At 42.6% G+C, this 20153-nt stretch overlaps 1 protein-coding gene across 1 annotated transcript in view; it reads left to right on the plus strand.

Moving 5' to 3' along the window:
• syne2b (spectrin repeat containing, nuclear envelope 2b) overlaps positions 1-20153 on the plus strand; it is a 132008-nt gene that overhangs the window by 66185 nt on the left and 45670 nt on the right. Inside the window, 8 exon segments of the mRNA XM_056254911.1 lie at positions 753-857; positions 1155-1307; positions 1391-1477; positions 1565-1711; positions 12074-12247; positions 12963-13034; positions 13272-13370; positions 17291-17464. Of these exon segments, the coding sequence (XP_056110886.1) occupies positions 753-857; positions 1155-1307; positions 1391-1477; positions 1565-1711; positions 12074-12247; positions 12963-13034; positions 13272-13370; positions 17291-17464 (1011 nt within the window).

Raw genomic sequence — 20153 nt, forward strand, 5'->3', positions numbered from 1 at the left:
GAGGAAGGGGAGGTAACCTTTCCTTGTTATGACGTCATAACAAGGAGATTCAAGATCAGCGCGTCTGAGCTGCAGAGAAGAGAAAAATAGCCAAAGCTCGGTTTACACCGATTGAAAATTCTAGACACGAGGGGACCAAATACAGGCTAGGGGAACTAATATTAATGTTAAAAAACCTCAGAAAGTGAAAATTTCATGTCAGGGGACCTTTAATTACTTAAAGGTGCTCTAAGCGATGTCACGCGTTTTTTAGGCCAAAACATTTTTTGTCACATACAGCAAACATCTCCTCACTAACCGCTGGCTGCCTGTCCCCTGAACACACTGTAAAGAAACGCGATCTCTGTAGACAGCCCAGGCTCCACAAACAGCAACAAAAACAAACTGGGCTAACCCGCTCCACGAAACATGACAAACAGTTCCAGCCAATCACCGACAAGAAGGACTTGGGGGCGGGGTTTGGGGGGTTAGTGCGCGGATGAGGAGGAGGGAGGGTCTAGCTAGCCTCCGTTTTGTTTGACAATACTTTAAACGTCAACAAGAAGTGACGTCACCCGACATCGCTTAGAGAACCTTTAATGTATTAATAATTTTCCAAATGAGGATGTCAATTTATGTTTCCAGAGAGAGATTTTAACTCACTTTTGATGATAATTTTGTCCCCAAACTATAGCTTATTGTGTAAAAAATGCACAGCTGTTAGAAGGTGATTCTCATGAAACATCTGTTTTTGTGTGTGGTGTGTTTTTAAGGAAGTGGATGCCATTGAGACAGAGGTGAAGGTCATGGACAAAGATGTAGCCAAACTTAAATCTACTCTGACTACCAAAGAAGACATCAGCCAAGACAATCTTAAGGTAAAATAATTGTGTACTTAAACATTTGACCAGTTGTAACCTATAGTGCGTTGTAAAAGACACGGGTTAATGTAAACGATTGTATTTTGTTTAAAGAAAAGCACAAAGCAGAACAAAATTGTGCAGCATATATTTGCCTCTGTCATTCTTACCACGTATGCAAGACTCTGAAAAACCCCAAACATGGGCCTTACAGTAACATACACCCAGACCATTACACACGGTCAGTGGGGTGATGTTATTATGTAGTTTCTTTCAAACACCTGATTCCTGTGGGTGTTTTGCGTGTATTTGCAGGCAACAGAAGACAGGATTGACCTGATGAAAAGGACAGTAGCTGAGATCCAGAACTGTAAGGATGGTCTGTGTCTTCCTGACAAAGCTGAAAACACACTCCTAGTGTTCAAAAGAGCAGAACTACTACAGAGACAGCTGCTGGAACTAGAGCAGGTAGAGCACATATACACAAACACATACACACAGGCAAACACACAGTTCACACAGTGCTCAGTGTTGTGTTCATCTCCTCTCAGCTGGCCCTAGAATACTCAGTTGAGGTGCAGGATATTCCTGCCCCGCCCCTAAGTGTTCCGCCCACTATCACTGAGGAAGAGACACAGGTTAGACAAAATATTATGTTCAAATCTAATGCTCCAAATGCAAAGATTATATATTATAATATATATGTTATGTGTGTGGGTGTGCAGGAGAGTGGTCAGATTCAGATTGCGCATGTTGAGGAGGATGTGTTGAGAAAATCAGGAGCAGCGCTGATGACGGTGGAGCAATCCACACCGGAGCAGAGACTCACCTGGATCTCTGAGAAGAGCAGCCATACCACCACAGAAACACAGGTATGAGGGAACACATTGAATGAACACACCTTTTTGAAATCGCCCTGGAAGTTGTAGGTCATCCGGGTACTTTTCGCCTACTGTTTTATGAATAAACTGAATTCGGACATGCTACTCATTTCTCGTACTGTTTTTACTGTTATATAGTAGGAAAGTGTGCAATTTCAAATGCAGCTATAATCAGAAAGATATGCAGGTGTCATAATTAATCAATAAAGTATTATTACTAAATACAGTCATGGATAAAAGGCTTTGTTCACCAGAACATGCAGAGATTATTATTGCTTTTATAAAACAGTTTACTAAACAAAAATATAAAGGACACAAAATCATCATCCAGAAATGGGCATATCCATTTTGTATTGCTTATATTAAAGTCCCCCTGTAGTCAATAATTGTATCCCTTAAAACTCATCTTTGATCACCAAATGAGAATTTTTCCTAGCTTGAAAATTTTTTATTCATGTCTTAAAGGGGTCATCGGATGCAAAATTCACTTTTATATGGTGTTTGCATATAAATGTGTCTTTGCAGTGTGTGGACACAACCACCATACAATAAAGAAAAATACATTCACTATAATTGTATAATTTCATTTGATAATTGTACGAGTGATAGAGTGAGAGAATTAGTGACTAGGACATTTATTTATTTAGTTAGTTATTTAAGTTAGGTAGTTAGTTAGGTATACGCAGGCGTATTTTCACTATGGTGAATTACTGCGTTTGTGCTGGGTGCAAAAACACCATTAAAACCGGTCACAGAGTCCACTTTTTCTTCCAGTTTCTTTCTTCATTTCTTCCAGTTTTTATGTTTTCACTGTTCGATCGCGCCCACGCCTCTCTCTCACTCACACTCACACACACACACCAACATATTCCAGCATTGCAATCTTGACATCGCAGCCTGTTCATTATAGCCACGGAGCTTCAGAGCTAAGGCGGAGATACAGATTAGGTGTCCCTAAATAACCCACGTATCTAACAGTAGTTCCGCATTAGTTAATTTGCACGCGAGTTTTATTTAATTTTATTCCATGTATTCTCTGTGTATATTCATGCACCAAACCGTTACGCCCGAACCGTTTCGGTTCAATACGAATACATGTACCGTTCCACCTCTAAGTTATGCCTATAGCCTACTTACCAAGACACCTGACCAACTCTCCACTGGTTCTCTTCACACCAGATATTTATGTTTCTTCGATAGGAATTATTTAAATTTCTGTTTGGCTCCTCATCTGTCTCACGCCTGGGAGGCTCAAATTTGTATGGCTGTGGGCCATCGTAGGTTTGAGGGGGATTTTGGATCTCCTTAGACTCAAAACTCTCCATACTTGAAAAGAACTTTTTTGGAACGTCTCCCTCTTCTGACGTCACAGCTCAGCTGTGTTTTAAAAATATGATCTTGACAGAAATGGCTATAAAGCTCACTGTAGGGCAATTACAGTAATAATTTTAATGATAATTACATTTTCACTCAGACATCTAAACCTTATTTAAAGCTGCAGTCCGTAGCTTTTTTTTGGGTTAAAAATTATCCAAAATACATACCGGTATTTGAGAAAATACATAACCAGCCAGTGTTCAAAACTCTCTTCTTGCCTTAGCTCGATTCAAAGCGGTAAGCTTGTAATAATGTTTTTAATTCCAGTGGTACTGGTGGATTTCCGCAGGAGATTTGAGCATGTCTTTGCGTCATTACGTCACATCTGTACACATAAAGAAGAGTCTCGGCTAGTAGGCTATATAGCGTGTGAGGATGTTGGAGGTGGAGATTTATAGCCTTTTCTCACAGCACTTGATATAATTAAACTAATTAATTTCATGGCAGATCCAGAAAGGTTCAAATGACAATCACCAGTGACAACAGATTCACCCGCTGTAAAATGCAAAAGACTTCGTTCGGACTTCGGAGTGACTACAGAAAAAAAAAACACTGACACCAGACCCATGCGAAAACAAGGATACATATCGGAAGGACATTACATGTAGTCACACAATGCTGACGTTGTTAACATTAACAATTTGAGAACAAAGTATAATTTGCACGGTTTTGCGTGATGTGATAACTTATAAGCGATTTTTAGATTTAATCAGCGCGATTTACTGCAATGTCAGAACCAGAACAAAAGTGGATGTTTCTTACTAGTTCAGATGACATTTTTTGGTGAAAATGATTATGTTGGTCATACTTCCAAAAAGAATAATCTGTGATTCTGAATGCCAGTATCGACACCGGCGCGGTGACTGACAGCTGCACACTCTCCTCAAACACTGTGTTCATCCGCGCTGTGCCGTGTCGAGGGTGTTGAAGTACAACTCATGTAAAGTTGATAATTCCGCGAATGACTGCAATTGCAGATTTCGAACAGAGATGTCGACAAAGAGGAAAAACGCCGGACTGCAGCTTTAATATTTCCAAAAAATATATAATAACCTGACATACACACTTTAAAGGAGAACTCCGGCGCAAAATGAACCTTTGGTCTAATAAAACATTGGTACCTAGTCAACCGTTCTCTGAGATTTGTTTTCATGATAATCGAATGTAAAGAGTTTTATCTCTAAAAACTGTTTAGCGTATAACGCTAGTAATGGGGGCATTTAATAAGTAAAAAGAAATCGCTAGTTAATACCACTAACAAGGCTCAAAATAGCCCCACACGAACACAGTAACATAATGAGGGTCCCTACATGCAAAACGAAGCATTGAGAACTTTGTAAGTGTACAGACCGTTTAATAAGAAGATATTTTATAAAGACAGTCCACTTCGTGTATACAGACAGGAGCCATCTTTGGAAAACAGTCTCGACTAATCAAACCACGAACGACGTGCTAAGTGAGCTGAACTGTATGACGTTCAGTGAACTTCTGAACTGTATGAATGGCGTTCGTGGTTTGATAAGTCGAGACTGTTTTCCAAAGATGGCTCCTGTCTGTATACACGAAGTGGACTGTCTTTATCTTTATCTTCTTATTAAACGGTCTGTACACTTACAAAGTTCTCAATGCTTCGTTTTGCATGTAGGGACCCTCATTATGTTACTGTGTTCGTGTGGGGCTATTTTGAGCCTTGTTAGAGGTATAAACTAGCGATTTCTTTAAATGCCCCCATTTCTAGCGTTATACGCTAAACAGTTCTCTTTCATCATCTCGTTTCGAGATCCACCTATGGGAAGGGCATCCGTACCTGACCTCTGCAGAAGCATCCAATTGCACCAAGTCTGGCTAACAGACAGAAGCGCGCAGCCAATGCCAGGTGAGGCCACACCCCCTTACCTACAGCTGGGCGCGCTGCTATTCCTCAGTTGACATTCGCTTCTCGCGATCTCTGCATTGACACAGTTCGGTTGGATTAACGTTACGCTGCTCACTTTCAAGTCTTCAGGAGGACATATCGCCAGATCAGCCTCTGCCAGACGTGAGTGACAGTCGTTTCTTCAGCCTATCCGCTGTGTTTTTTGCATCCGGAGCCGCCCGAGCTCTCGCTGTCCTTCACCTGCTCCTCCTTTACATGGCTGCCCGCCACGGATTTTTCCGAGTTCTTCACCGCTGGCCCACCCATGGCTATGTGACCGTCTAAACAGCCGCTTCCCCCGGGGAACAGCCTATCACGACGAGCCTGCCCGGCCGCGTGTGGTGCTCTCATCGCCGCTATAAGGACCCTCTCGTTCTGCGCGGTCTGCTTGGGCTTAACACGCTCAAGCTTTGGAGAACCCGGGGAATTGCGGTCATTGTAATTGCTGCCCATGTAGCTTTTACTAAGCCGGCTTTTAGTTGCACGACACAGCGCGCCGTGCTCGGCCTTTCTGACTCGGAGGAGAGACACGGTGATGATGACGCGCTACCGGGGGACTCCCGGAGCGCCACCTCTCTAAAATATTTGAGCTGACATCAGCCCAATCCGCATTCCCTGAAGAGGACATCTTCGCGGGAAAACCTCACTCTCGTTGACGAACCGGTCGGTTCCGGCGACGGGGATGACGCGGTCCTTTTAGCGTTCCCTAGGCTAGCGTTCACGCGGCTTTGCCTCCGTCCATCCTCCTGGAAGTTTGTGAGCGAGCGGCCGTTCGTCTCAACATTGTGTGGCCAGCTCCACCGACCAGGATAGGAATATGTACGACGGGTAAACGCTGGGACCACCGCCCAGTCTGAACGGCTGGAGCGTCCCGCTAGACTGTTAACACGGTCTCACGGGCCTTGATTTGTTACGATTACGTGTTGAGGTTTTCAATTTATGCCTTCCTAGGAAGGCGGTCCCGAACGCAAGCGGCCTGCCTGTTGTTCGACCATTGGGAGTAACGTTAACTAACAGGGTCTCCCACCTACGGTCGGTTAATCCCCTCTCGTGGCTGCCCAGCCCGTATGTTAGTGGACGTTGTGTGTGTGTGTGTCCCCTTCCCCCCCACAACAACAAGTTACGGGGGAGGGGGCTGTCGTGAGGGAAAGTACATAGCAGTGTTACCACACCGCACGCACTTAGTTCCCCTCACCCAGTTATTAAAGGCTTCGGCCCCAGTGTTTCCCAACACAAAACACACACATTACTAAACAACACATTTAATAAACGAATCAAATGAATTCGTGCAGATTTATATATCTGCCAGCGGCAACATAGAGAGCAAATCTCTCTGATCCCATGCATGTCGCCCTGAGTCCGTCCACAAGAGGTCGCCATTGCCTCATAAATCAACCAACTGGGCTCACACAGCTCAGTTGCGGCTGTCCAGCCGACGTGTTTTTAGTGGACGTTGTGTGTGTAAGGCCCCTGTGTTCCCCAACACAAAACACACGCATAACTAAATAACACTTAAAAAAAAAAAAAAAAAAAAAACGCATTAAATAAATCCGTTACAGAGAGAGTATCTCTCTCCGCGGATATTATTTTTCTGCCTGCACTTGAGACTGCCCAGTTCATGTGTTCAGGAGATATGTGTTTTTCCCACTTTTGGGGGCACCTTGTGAGGGAAAGTTCAGCACAGTGGACACCACACTATGTTTCCCTCACTCTGTCAATAAAGGCTTCGGCCCCAGTGTTTGCCCAACACAAAACACACAAAGCTACGAATCAAATGAATTCGTTTTGGAGATAAGACCTCTCTCCGCAAAGAAAACTTCTCACTGCAGAGAGAGGAAATCCCTCCAAACCCCTGCATGTCGCCTCTAGTGTTCCCACTAGATGGCGCCTTTGCATCACAAATGAACCAGCTGGGCCCATACAGCTCCGCTCCGGCCCGAGCGGGGGCGCTCGCGAGTCACAAAGCGGCTTGGCAAGCCGTTTCAGCGCCCGAGTGGGTTTTTGCGTACTGTAACCCAGGGTTACAAGCTGCAGTTTGCAATAAAACCTCCGCATTTCAACGGCGTTCTCTCTTCTCACACAGAAGAAAACGCCTCACACATTCTGAAAGAGGAAATTTCCTCCCTCCTAACAAGGGGGCGATTCAGATGGTGCCACCCAATCTGATAAACCATGGTTTTTATTCCTGGTATTTTCATGTTCCAAAAGGCGTGGCGCCCCCCCCCGCCCTATATTGGACCTTCGAGTGTTGAACAAACATTTGAGGAAATTCAATTTCAGAATGTGACACAAGCCTCTCTCGCCTGTGCCATAAAGCAGAACGACTGGTTCACATCAGTCGATCTGAAAGATGCTTTCTTTCACATAAGCATCTACCCTCCACACAGGAAATATCTTCGTTTCGCCTACCAAGGCGTTTGTTACGAATTCACAGTTCTTCCGTTCGGGCGCAATTTGAGTCCCCGAACTTTCTGTCTGTGTGCGGAGGTGGGCGTGGCGCCCCTGAGACTATCAGGGCTGAGAATTCTGACTTACTGGCTCATCATAGCCAAATCAAAGGAGAAGGTGTCGCTGGACACCGGCCGGGTGCTCGCGCACATCACATCCCTCGGGTTCAAGGTGAATGCGAGCGACAACAATCTGACTCCCAGTCAGAATGTCATTTTCCTGGGCTTGGAATTGAACTCAGTCTCCATGCGAGCGCGTCTCTCTCAAGAGCGCGTTCGCTCGCTGATGGACTGTCTGTCTCAGTTCAGTGAAGGGGCGAGAGTACAATATCGCACATGCCTCAGGCTGCAGGGTCTCATGGCTTCATCTATCCAAGTTGTGCCATTGGTCTCCTGAGAATGAGAACGTTCACGAAATGGGTTTTGTACACTACATTTCAGCCCAATTTGCGATCTCTGCCGCTCGGTAACGATGACGCGCGCCTGCTCGGCGGCCTTGCGCCATTGGGAGAGCGAGAACTTTTACGCACGGGGAACCCCCCCTCGGGACGGTACGATGCGAAAAGTTTTGACGACAGATGCGTCCTTAACAGGCTGGGGAACCACCCAGGAAGGCAGAACGGTGAACGGTCTGTGGCTGAGCAGACTACGTTCAGCGCACATTAACTATTTAGAGCTTTTACTATTTGGAAAGCTCTGAATCATTTTCTGCCTTGCCTGCAGGGACATCCTGTTCTAGTACGGTGCGATAATACCACGGTAGTGGCTTATATCAACCGTCAGGGTGGCGTGCGCTCGTCGAAACTCCACGCTCTAGCTTACAGGCTTTTGGTGTGGAGCAGACAGGTTTTTCTGTCATTACGCGTGACTCATGTCCCGGGCATTCGGAACAGAGGCGCGGATCTGCTATCGAGGGGAAACCCAATCCACGGGGATTGGCGTCTTCACCCGCAGATAGTGGAGAGGTTATGGATGAGATTGGACAGGCAGCCGTAGATCTTTTCGCCTCGCACGAAAATCACCATTGTCCTATGTTCTTCTCGCTAAAGGACATGGACGCGCCCCTCGGGGCAGACGCACTGGCCCACCCATGGCCCAAAGTGCTGTTGTATGCTTTTCCTCCCCTGTGCCTGATAATTTTCACACTGGCCAGGGTGAGAGAGCACGGCCTGTCTCTCATTCTGATAGCACCCAGGTGGCCCAAAGCCCCATGGCTGGCAGAGATAATCCCTCTGTTATACGCCGAGCCATGGCGCCTCCCCCCTCGCACGGACATACTGTCCCAAGCCAACGGGGAGATTTACCACCCCCACCCGGACAGGGTGGCTCTCTGGGCCTGGCCCGTGAGAGGACGAACCAAAATGCACTGGGGCTCCCGCCGCGTGTAATCGCCACTACTCAGAAGGCTAGGGCCGTTTCCACGCGATCCCTATATGGCTGTAAGTGGCAAGTGTTCGAAGGGTGGTATGATGGGCGTGGTTTCACATCTTATCAGTGCTTGGTGCCTGATATTTTGTGTTTCCTGCAAGACCTCATGGAAAGAGGCAGGTCCTTTTCCACTATTAAGGTCTACCTGGCTGCGATTTCAGCCTGTCATGTGGGTTTTGGGGCTCCACCGTCAGGCAGCACCCTCTAACCCGCAGATTTATGGAGGGTGCACGCCGCTCTTTGCTGGTCATCAGGAGATCTGTTGAATCTGTCCCAAAGTGGGACCTCTCCATGGTGCTGGAAGCGCTTTCTCTGTATCCTTTTGAGCCTCTGGGGAGTATTTCCCTTAAGCTGCTGTCCCTCAAGACAGCTTTGCTCTCGGCCTTGGCATCTGCTAAACGGGTCAGTGAGCTACATGCACTCTCGGTTCACCCCTCGTGCGCCAAATTCTGGAGATAGTGGAGATAAGGTTTTCCTTAAGCCTAACCCGGCCTTCATGCCGAAATGCTTCCCTGCGTTCACGTCGGAGGTTTTGGAGCTATCCGCTTTTCACCCTCCACCCTTTGCCTCCCCGGAGGATCAGGGGCTGAATGCTCTGTGTCCCGTCCGTGCTCTGCAAGCATAATGACCAGGACCAGTGCTTTCCGCAAGAGCGACCAGCTCTTTGTTTCAAGTGCTCCCCTGCACAAGGGGAGTCCCATTTCAAAGCAATGCCTCTCACATTGGCTTGTGGACGCTATACTATGGCTTAGGAAGCAAAGGGAGTGTAGCCCCAAGGGGCATCAGAGCTCATTCCACAAGGGGCTTAGCCGCCTCTTGGGCTTTGTTCAGGGGAGTGCCACTGCAGGACATCTGCTCCGCGGCCAGCTGGGCCTCTCCTCATACCTTTGAGCGTTACTACCGGTTGGATGTCACCAGAACTTCGGTGGCACACTCGGTCCTAGGGGTAGGGTCCTCTTAGCCCTTTCCCACAGCCCCGTTTGGTTAACCAACGAGGAGTGAATGGGCCGGCTGGCCATATTCATTCCTGTCACCAAGCATTCGCATTCCTTCTTGGGTTTAGCTATGTGCATTGGTGGTGCGGGGGCCATTATCATATATGTGTCTCATGCATGTTTCATGCCCTGCTTGTCCACAGCAGTTAGCGTGGCGGAAAACTTGCAGGGTCATGTTTGTGGGACGTGTCAGGCACCGCCTCTCTGAGGTGACCGTCCTTCTCTGACCTTCAGAACCTCACTGTGAGTGTATTGGGCAATCGGGGAGCTGTCCATGTCTCTCCCATAGGTGGATCTCGAAACGAGATGATGAAAGAGAACAATAGGTTACTGTCGTAACCCCGGTTCTCTGAAACATCGAGTGGAGAGATCCACCAGCTTTGCCCCGCTTGCCGCACGAGAAGCGAATATACTTACTGAGGAATAGCAGCGCGCCCAGCTGTGATATGCCCGTAGGTAAAGGGGTGTGGCCTCACCTGACATTGGCATTTGGTGCAATTGGATGCTTCTGCAGAGGTCAGGTACGGATGCCCTTCCCATAGGTGGATCTCTCCACTCGATGTTTCAGAGAACCGGGGTTACGACAGTAACCTATTGTTTTTAGAGATAAAACACTTTACATTCGATTATCATGAAAACAAATCTCAGAGAACGGTTGACTAGGTACCAATGTTTTATTAGACCAAAGGTTCATTTTGCGCCGGAGTTCTCCTTTAACACTCTCAATAATCAAGCCATTTGGATTTTCCGAGCAATATGATGTCATATTGCTAACGCTCCGTCCACAACCGCTGACGGACTGTCCTGTATTAGCATATTTCCGCCCTCATCCATTTGTATACAGCACTTTACAGAAGAGAGGGGTGGGGTGAGCTTATCATTTAAAGAGACATGCATTAAAACGGGTCGCTGTGAACAGAGCTGTTTTTGAGGAGGTAAAAAGGGTGTTGTTTTACACAACCATTGAGCATCCAATGACCCCTTTAAAATAGCTTGAATGTACTCTACACCATACCTGTCAACATTTGGATTCCTAAATACGGCAGATCTGAATTTTGTATAGAAAGATTAAAAATACAGGAAAATATTTAAACGGGATGATAGCGGGATAGCAAGGTAAAATACGGGAGGGTTGACAGGTATGCTCTACACACCCTTGCCTCATTTAATATAGCTCACACCAGCTCAGAGACGTGATTGGTTACGAGGTAGTTTGTGACGTCAGAAACACCAGCGATTTCAAACCGCATTTTTGAGACTGTCTTTGGTTCACTGCAGTTTTAAGGAGAAAATACTCATCAATGGTGTTTGTACATGGTTTCTCTTAAAGCATATAAAAAATTTTCACCACAGGGGGGACGTTAAAGTGTAATTTACCATATACACAAAACGTTGTTTTTACTAGAAATGCATTATTGTGTCTGTTCATTAATCTTCCTCAACAATCCATAACACCGTGTCTGCACCAGACGTGACTGTTATCAACAGCTTTAGGCTGTCTACACAGGATGCCACAAAGCTACCCTTGCAAATTCATTTGTTCTTCGTGTCAGAAGTAGCGCGGACGCTTGAAGTACATCAACTGGTGTAGACATGGTGTAACACTCAAAATAATTATTTATCTCTTTTAATTTAATGTTGATTTCCAAATCTATAAATACAGACATAAGCTCTCAGGTCAAAATTTACCTGGCAATATTTCAGATAAAAAGTAAATCTCAGACCTTGTGCATGCTTTTAAAGAGGACAGTGTCTGTCCATAATGGTTCATATTCTCAAACAAGTACTAAAATGCAGAACTTTTGATGTTGTCAAATGCAAGAGCTCGAGTTCTAATGGCTTCTCGTACTTGACGTTATTAACCCAAAATTATTTTCAACCCCAAATTAGCATAATTTCTTGATAAGTTTTTCCATATTTCACTGTTCTACTTTGTTCTGGGTTAGCAGTTAATTAAATATTTTACAATGTGAAGTTGTAAACACTGAGTTAATGTTCTTATTTTCATATTTGTTAAGGTTAATAACATCAAGTGCAGCACATGACCTGTTTTAATAACTGTCTGTCTATCTGCGAAATCATCTCCATCACCCCAGTTAATGTGTCTTTTGTGGTTGCTTGGTTTTGTTCGTGGCTGCTGCTGTGCATGTGTGCATGTGTGTGTGTGTGTGTGTCTGATGTGATGGGACAGCAGGAGTCTGATGAAGAGGAGGAGCTCTTTGAAGATGTAGAAGAGGGGGAAGATGATGCTTCTGATGAAAACAAAGAAGAATGTGAAGTTCACATAGAAAATGAGGACGACGAGGCAAGACGAAGGTCACCCGCCTCTCTGAATTCTGAGGGTTACTTCTACATGACCATGGAGGTAACGCAGAGGAATCAGAGACTTCATCCCTCGACAACTCCTAATGTTTCCTTTGCTTTATTCTGTCACGTTTTCCCATTCCATCAAAACCCGTTGACTTAACTCTGTTTCCTGGTTATTTCATCTTCTAACAGTTCTGTTTTTGACTACATTTATCGTCACCCTTGCCTTGTCATCTTTACCAAGTCCTTGTTTCTTCCACTTCCAGATTCTCCTTTATCACTTTTCAGTTTTGTTCTTCCTTTCAATTTAGTTTGAAGGTCAATATAAAGATTATTTTGATTTTATTCTTCTGAACAGTACAGTTTCCACACTACTTGACTGAATGAAGATGTGCATGTTATCCCTCGTCCTCTAGGGGGCAGTAGGACTTCATCATTCTTTCACTGAGTGTGTATTTATTAATCTTTCAGAATCAGATGCTCCCTGTACTTGAGAATCACAAGTACTGTGATCTCCATTTGCACATGTAACACATGCTCATTTTGAACGTTATTCAAATCTAATTTATATTTCTCTAAAAAGATTTATGCAGAGATTAAGCTAAAATCTGTATTAGAAAAAAGTAACAATTAATTGATCTTTGATAAACCATGAATTGTGTATGATAGGCACAGCATATTGTGCTGCTTTACTGAACTTTATTTAGACTTAATTCTGATTTGGGTTCCTAATTGTGTGGTTGACATTAAAGAATGTGCTTTGTTTTGTACAGGACTCTGTTTCTGCAGACGATGTTTCTTCTACAGAACCGGTTTTGGAGCAAGCAGAAGCAACCGACTCTAAGGTAACGCTAGACCCTCTCCAGTAATGACCGGTCTTAATTTGATCACAATGCGTGTGTGTGTGTGGTACATTCAGAGCAATAACCCGTCAAATCATTGCTGCTGTGCATGCGTCAAATTTTTGTTCTTTAAAAATTAAGAAAAGTGGCCACTCTCGAAAACTATTTTGTAGTCTTTTGGAAAGTTCAGACTGTGCCCAGATATAAAAATACGTAACCTCTTTTTTCCTGCATTTGCAGGTAGAAGTAGATACATCTGTGGCCTCGGGAACAGGTGTGTCAGAAGCTTTATCTGAAGCGGACGCCACAGAGGAAAGCCAGTCTCTCCCTGCGGACATGGTAACCAATACCTCCTCTGTTACAGAGATCTCCACATCCCCTTCCAGAGGCCAGCAGAGGTGTTTGGTCTCCTAGTTGTAGTTCTTTCCTTACAGAACCTCCATGTCTCTTAACTGCACCTCTAGAACCCCTAGATGTAGATGTTTCTAGTGCTAGAACTCTCTTTCAGTGCATTTACATGGCAGATGTGTAAAAATAAGGACTTCTGAGGAAAGAATATCTTCAAATAGTTCAGAACTGAGAACAAAACAAGGGTAGAATTAAGCTAAATGGTTTTATAGAAATCAAACAAAACAATGTATCAAAGGGCTTAAAGCAACTTCCTGTGGATTTTGTGATTTTGTCCCAAACTTTTATGATGTCGTCTAATTGTGTCAGGACATTCTAATACCAAAGAGCATTTTGAACTTTTGTCTTTTTCTATAATATCAATGTTTACATGTCACGCTGTGTCTGCACTGGACGTGTGCGGTGTGGCCCAATAAAACCGGATCTCATTATAATCAACTACACTATAAAGGTGCGGTCCCATTTACCGTTACTCAACAAAATTTTGCAGGCAAAAGCAATACCACAAAATACTATGTATTTTACTGCTAAAGTCTCTTTGGAAAGCAATTATTTAGTCTATTTTATTGAAGTGCAGTGTTATGTTTGAGTGGACACTGCAAGAATGAGGGCAGAGAAATGTGCAGATATTTCTCTGGTCCATTGTCGATCTTTTTGCTATGTTACAAATGCCCGCCCACACAGATGTCACTGCCAAACCAGGAGGCTTGCTATTGGTCGGTGCCCCAAATGGTCAAAGTTCACCAAATCTGAGCCCGATGTAAATTTGTGTAGGGAAATGTCTTTGCAACCAGAAGTTAATCAGGCAATATTCTTCATTGCGCCGATTCCAGTTGAAATTTCGCCCGCAAAATGTTGCAGGTTAATGGTAAATATAACAGCACCTTAACACTTCATAACCACTATTTTTGATATGCTGCACAGTAACTCCAGCCAGTTTCTATCAGATATAAAATTATTTTATTTACAAATATCATTTTACAGTATCAGTCAAAAATTTGGACACACCTACTTATCATTACTTTTTCATTATTACTTTTTCCACATTTTAGTGAATGTGAATTTTTTTCATTGCATGTTATCTTATTGTGCTTGATTTTTAACTACTAAATACAATGCTATGAAACCAAAAAGATCCTAAAATCTTTTATATGGCATGTTGTTGGTTTTTTTTTTTTTATAGCAGTGTGGGGTTTTTTGAAATTTTTTCCTTCCAAATGTAAGATGCTACTGTGAAAAGATTGTTTGAAACAAGTGTATGATTGAGTGAAACAAGTGTATGTGAACATTTAAAAATAGCTAGCCAATGACTGCTCACTCTGCACAGCTGTCTAAGTGCATGTGTATTAAGAATAATATATTGTCTTTCATGAGTGATTGTTGTTTACATGACACATTCTCTAAAATTATGCTTTTTCCTGCTCAAGGAGCAGGATATGGTATATGGTATTTATGTTTAGTATTTTATCTTTTTGTGCCATGTAAAAGCACTGACTCTTATACACACCTGTGCATATTCTCCAGATCTCTCCCTCTAATACTTCCTGTGCGATCACTGTCATGCTTCTTTAAAGTCTGAAAAAAATAATAAATTCCAACAAAAAATTCACACTCGCTCGTCTCTCTCTTTCTCTGTCTGTGTCAGGAGCAGGGTGCATGGAGGGGGGAACAGACGCCACACACCAGTGACACACACACACTCATGACCCTCCCAGAAAACACACACAAACATCCAGAGTCACAAGCCCCTCCCACAGAAACAGAAGACATGTTGACCTCACCTAATGTCATGACCTCTAGTGAAGAGGTGGGCGGGGCCTTAGAAAAACTTGTGGGATTCTCAGAAATGCATTCCACATCCAGTCAACAGACCCATTTAGATGAGATCCCCTATGTTCTTCAGAGCCTGGGCTCCACAAATACACCATCAGCCAAAACACCAGAGCACTGTACACACACTCCATCAGATGCAGACTATAGGATAGACAGCAGAAGCACACACGACACACGCACACCGATCGCAGTCAAACCCCACCTGGAGAAGACAGGGCCGTTGGCTGCAAGCAAATCTTTGGTAAGCACAGATGCTGATGGTGAATCTCACCCCACTGACTCAAACTTGACACAGACCTTGTGTTCATCAACTCACTCACCGCCTGACTCCAAATGGTGTGTGCTGCATTTTATCTGCATATTTCTCTTTGCTCACACAAAGGAGAAAATAAATACTCATTTATTTTTCTTACAACTAAAATAGCTAATTCAGTGCTATTCTTGCAGTCTGAAATGTCAAGGATTGGATTCAGTGACAGGAATTTACCTTTGCAACTAGGTGATTCCTTAAAAAAAATAATCCTTTTTTAATCATTAATTGTTGATTATTAATAATTAACACCTCAACAGATTATTTTATTAATATTTTGTATTACTACTATTTCTGTGTGTAAAACATAAACTGCAGAAAGTCAGGAATCCACCCATATGCAAAAAATATTTCCCATATTTTTCAGCTAAGATCCACTTATGTTTTTTTTTTATCAAAAAGTCAAAATTTGGTTTCTTTATGATCGTTTTCCTCTCTCTCTCTGCCCCTTAGAATTGAAAAGGCCATTTTTTTGCCTTCAAGATATCTATGTAAATGCCCTCTTTGCATATGAAATAAGCTAAAGTAAAAATAAAATAAAAACGTCATTATTAGTTTTTTTCTGGCATTCACTGCAGGAAATCTACTTCCTCAATAGCTCAACATTTCTAAACACGGAATAGCCGTTGTTTAGTAGGCTAAGAGTTTAGTCTGTCCACAAAAAGTTGTATAATTACAAAATAAGAATCTTGCAGCTTAGTTGAAATAAAACGTTTTTGTGGACTGGGAAACATTTTTTTTATTTTGTTATGAAAATATGTTTTCATAGTAAAATAATTTTTTTTAAATATGGTATATGACCCATAACCACGAAAGACATTGAGGGGGACACGTTCCCCCCCAATATTCAGATTTGCAGTCCACTAATATACGTTTTTCTGTGGTTGATTCTTAAATTTTACATTAGGTGCCCCCTACTTCTGAATATGCTATATTTCTGAAATGGAAGAAAACAGTATATTCTATGAATTGCAGTGATACCAATATGCTAAACAAGATATTCTGTGACCTCTGAGAGGGACAAAAGCAGTTTCTTTTTCTTAGAAAGAAATGAAAGAAATACTAGTGTAATGGAATAGTATAAAGGATGAAAAATAATCTAGGTCAATGGAGTCAGTGCAAGGCAAAAGTATAGTTCCTCCTTTATATGTGTGTGTGAGTGTGTTCTGTCACACAAGCTGCCCTCGAAAGTGACGACATTCCAGGAAGTAGTTGTAGCCGCAGGTGGGTGGAGTAAACCAGGGACAGACAGACCGAGAGAGAGTAGCCACCTGACAAATGAAAGCTGAGACAGTTTACTGAGAGAAAGGCTGCACCGGGGGGCAGAGAAACACAAACAAAAGGGTTAAACCAGTGTGAGACAGAAACTAAGAGAGAAAGAAAGCAGAGTGTGTGAGAATGTGAAAGTTTGTGTTTGTGTCAGTGGAGACACCCAGTGTGTGACAGTTTCTGTTGCTGTGAATTCAGTGTTTCTCCTGCAGTCAGCCAGAGCAGGTGTTCTCTCTCTCTCTCTCTCTCTCTCTCTCTCTCTCTCTCTCTCTCTCTCTCTCTCTCTCTCTCTCTCTCTCTCTCTCTCTCTCTCTCTCTCTCTCTCTCTCTCTCTCTCTCTCTCTCAGTACACCTGTCTTTACCTTTACTCTATTCTCCTTCCCCTGCCTCGTGATTCTCTTTGGTCTCTGAGCTGCTGCTGTTGTGTATGATTGTCCAGGCGGACTCTGCTGGATGTCTGTCCGGTGACGGGCTGCTCCATGCCTGTCGTGAGAGGGCCGAGCAGCTGGAGGAGTGTTTGGAGAGAGCACAGGTCAGCCTGGAGGGGTCGAGACGGCAAGCTCAGGACGCAGACATGCAGCACAGCATTGAGCAACAACTTCACACCTGCCAGGTCATTTCACACACATGCCTTTCATATCTGATTTATCTCTGCACATGACTAATATATACAAATAAATAGTCAAATATATTTTAATTCATTTATTTAGTTTTCTGTTATTTGGGGTCTGTAGTATTTATAATTTTTGAAATATATGTACACTGCCCGACCCCCAAAAAACCTCGCTGTTTGGATTTAAATAGGCAAATGCTTAAGATCCTATATTAGATTAAGTGCCATTGAATCTAATGCATCATGGCAATATTCCAGGATGACAATGTCAACAATCATTTTCACACATGAATTGGCAACAAAAATTGATGCACCTCTTGATGGAAATACATGTTGCATACATTTTTGTTCAAGATCTTGTATTGACAAAGCAAGAGTCAAGCACTCTGTAAAGTCTCCTCCAGCACATCCCAAAGACTTTCAATTATGGTGCCGATTCATGTGTGAAAATTATTCTTCATGCTCCCTCTCAACTATTCTTTCACTCTTTGAGTCTGATGAATCTTGGCTTTGTCATCCTGGAATATGGCCATGATGTGTCTTCCAACATGGTTGTTTAGGAAATGAAAAGCTACACACTCCATCAGTTAGGGTTAGACTAACTGTTGGCAAACATATAACATGCTAGAAACATAATAATCACAGCAATAATGATCCAATCATAGACTCTTAAGTAATTGCCTATTTAAATCCAAAAAGCGACTTTTTTTGGCCGGGCAGTGTCCACACACACACACACACGTATATATACTGTTGCTGTGAAATGCTGAGTCAGCAGAAGAGGAAGTGAGATTTGTCACATTTACCATGTTGATATATTTGCATGTAAAGTTGTTTCTGGACATGCCATGACCATTACTGTACATTTATAGAGAAATCTACAGTGTCAAAGTATCTTCTTCTAAAGTTTCTGTTCATTTTGTTTTAACTTTAAAAGATTTCATTATCATTTTCGGTAGAATTCAGTTCTCTCCTATATAATCAAGTCTCTCTCCTTTTCTTTGTGACTTTCTCTTTCATTTTCTTGTCTTTTACTGCAGTGTTTTACAGCTGTAAACTCTTTTACTACTCAGAGATCAAAGTGTTAGCCGATGACCATAATCGAAGCCCAGACCCAATGATATACATTAAAACTGTAGATTGTCAGATGTCAAAATGTATTTTTTGGTTTAAATTTGGTTAGACTGAAAGTTGAATGTTTGTTTTGAATAATAGTTGCTGTGTACAGAAATACTGACTTTCTGAATTACAATCAGGAATAGATTGGATTGGATTAGATTAGATGACTTCAGTTACTATGGTAACACAATAAAAATATATATTTTATTATCTTATTTGCTAATGGATAGTTTATTTAGCTTTTATCGCAGTGCTGAATCAGTTATCTGCTGATATCTGCGTTTGTTTCTTTGGAAATCTAAATGTACAGCAAGTCAGTAAGTTGGCAGTACAGCACATGGCTCAATGAACCAAAAAATATGAGCCTGTTATGTACCTTTGGGGTGGAGTGAATACATATCAATGAATGCTTATTTCTTTCCTTTCTCTCTCTCTCTACCTATTTTATTCTCTTTTAAACACACATACATGTTATACACATGACATGCATGAGCATGTCTGTGCTTTTTACCTCAGATGCATCAGTGTGTCAATGCATCATGAATTTTGACTTCTCTTTTCTTAAGGAATCTCTCTGTGCGGATACTTCAGTTATTGAGTGTTTACTTTCACTCAGATTAAAGTTTTTTGAGGAGAGCGATAGCTGGCGATAGATCTGCCTTGTCTTAGTCAAGTTATCTTACAAGTTCCTCATACGTTTCCTGTTCAAATGAAATAATTTAGCCTGTCTGATCTTTTTCGGTGTCTTAGAGCCCAAAAGGAATATGGCTCTTCTTGTGCTCTTCTGATTTGTTGAACTTGGCATTGAACGTTTAGTCTCATTGTGCTGTTTGGATGTGGTCATGTGTCTCTTTAATGCAGTTAGATCTGATATTACTGAAGAGGTTTGCTTTAAAACTAGGTGTGGTCATGCTAGACTTTGAGCATGCAAATTTACTTTGGATACCACAATGAATATGGGCAACAGGATATGATGTGCACCATTTATTCTGTATATTTAGAAAGTGACATCACTTTAAAGTGGTTGAGCCAGATATACACTACCCTTCACTTCTGTGTGTGTGTGCATGTGAGTGTGTGTGTAACCTGACTCCTTCATCAAAGATTCAGAGCTTCAGCTGAGCTCCAGCAAACTGACCTGGTAAAATGTTTTAACTACCACTCAAACACACCAAAAACCATGCAAATCAACCAGCCTTTGGGTCATTTGTACACATTTGGTTCTGGTAAAGAAGGTGTTAAAGGGATAATTCACCCAAAAATCTGTCATCATTTACTCACCTGGTTTAAAACGACTTAGTTTCTTACATAAAAAAAAAAGATATTTTGGTGACCATTGACTCTTATTGTTTTGACACAGCAAACACTGAGATATTTCTCAAAATGTCTTATTTTATGTTCCAGAGAAGAAAAAAGTCATACAGGTTTGTAACGATATAATTATGTCGAGTAAATTATGACAGAATTGATGAACTTTAAGTCTCTTTAAGTTATGATAAGGAATCATCATCAATTGTGCCGGAAATCACAAATTGTTCACTCAATGGCACTCATTGTTTTTCTAAGACTC

The sequence above is a fragment of the Rhinichthys klamathensis genome, unplaced genomic scaffold (assembly GCF_029890125.1).
Source record: "Rhinichthys klamathensis goyatoka isolate OS25496 unplaced genomic scaffold, OSU_Roscu_1.1 h1tg000115l_1, whole genome shotgun sequence".
Lineage (NCBI taxonomy): Eukaryota > Metazoa > Chordata > Actinopteri > Cypriniformes > Leuciscidae > Rhinichthys > Rhinichthys klamathensis.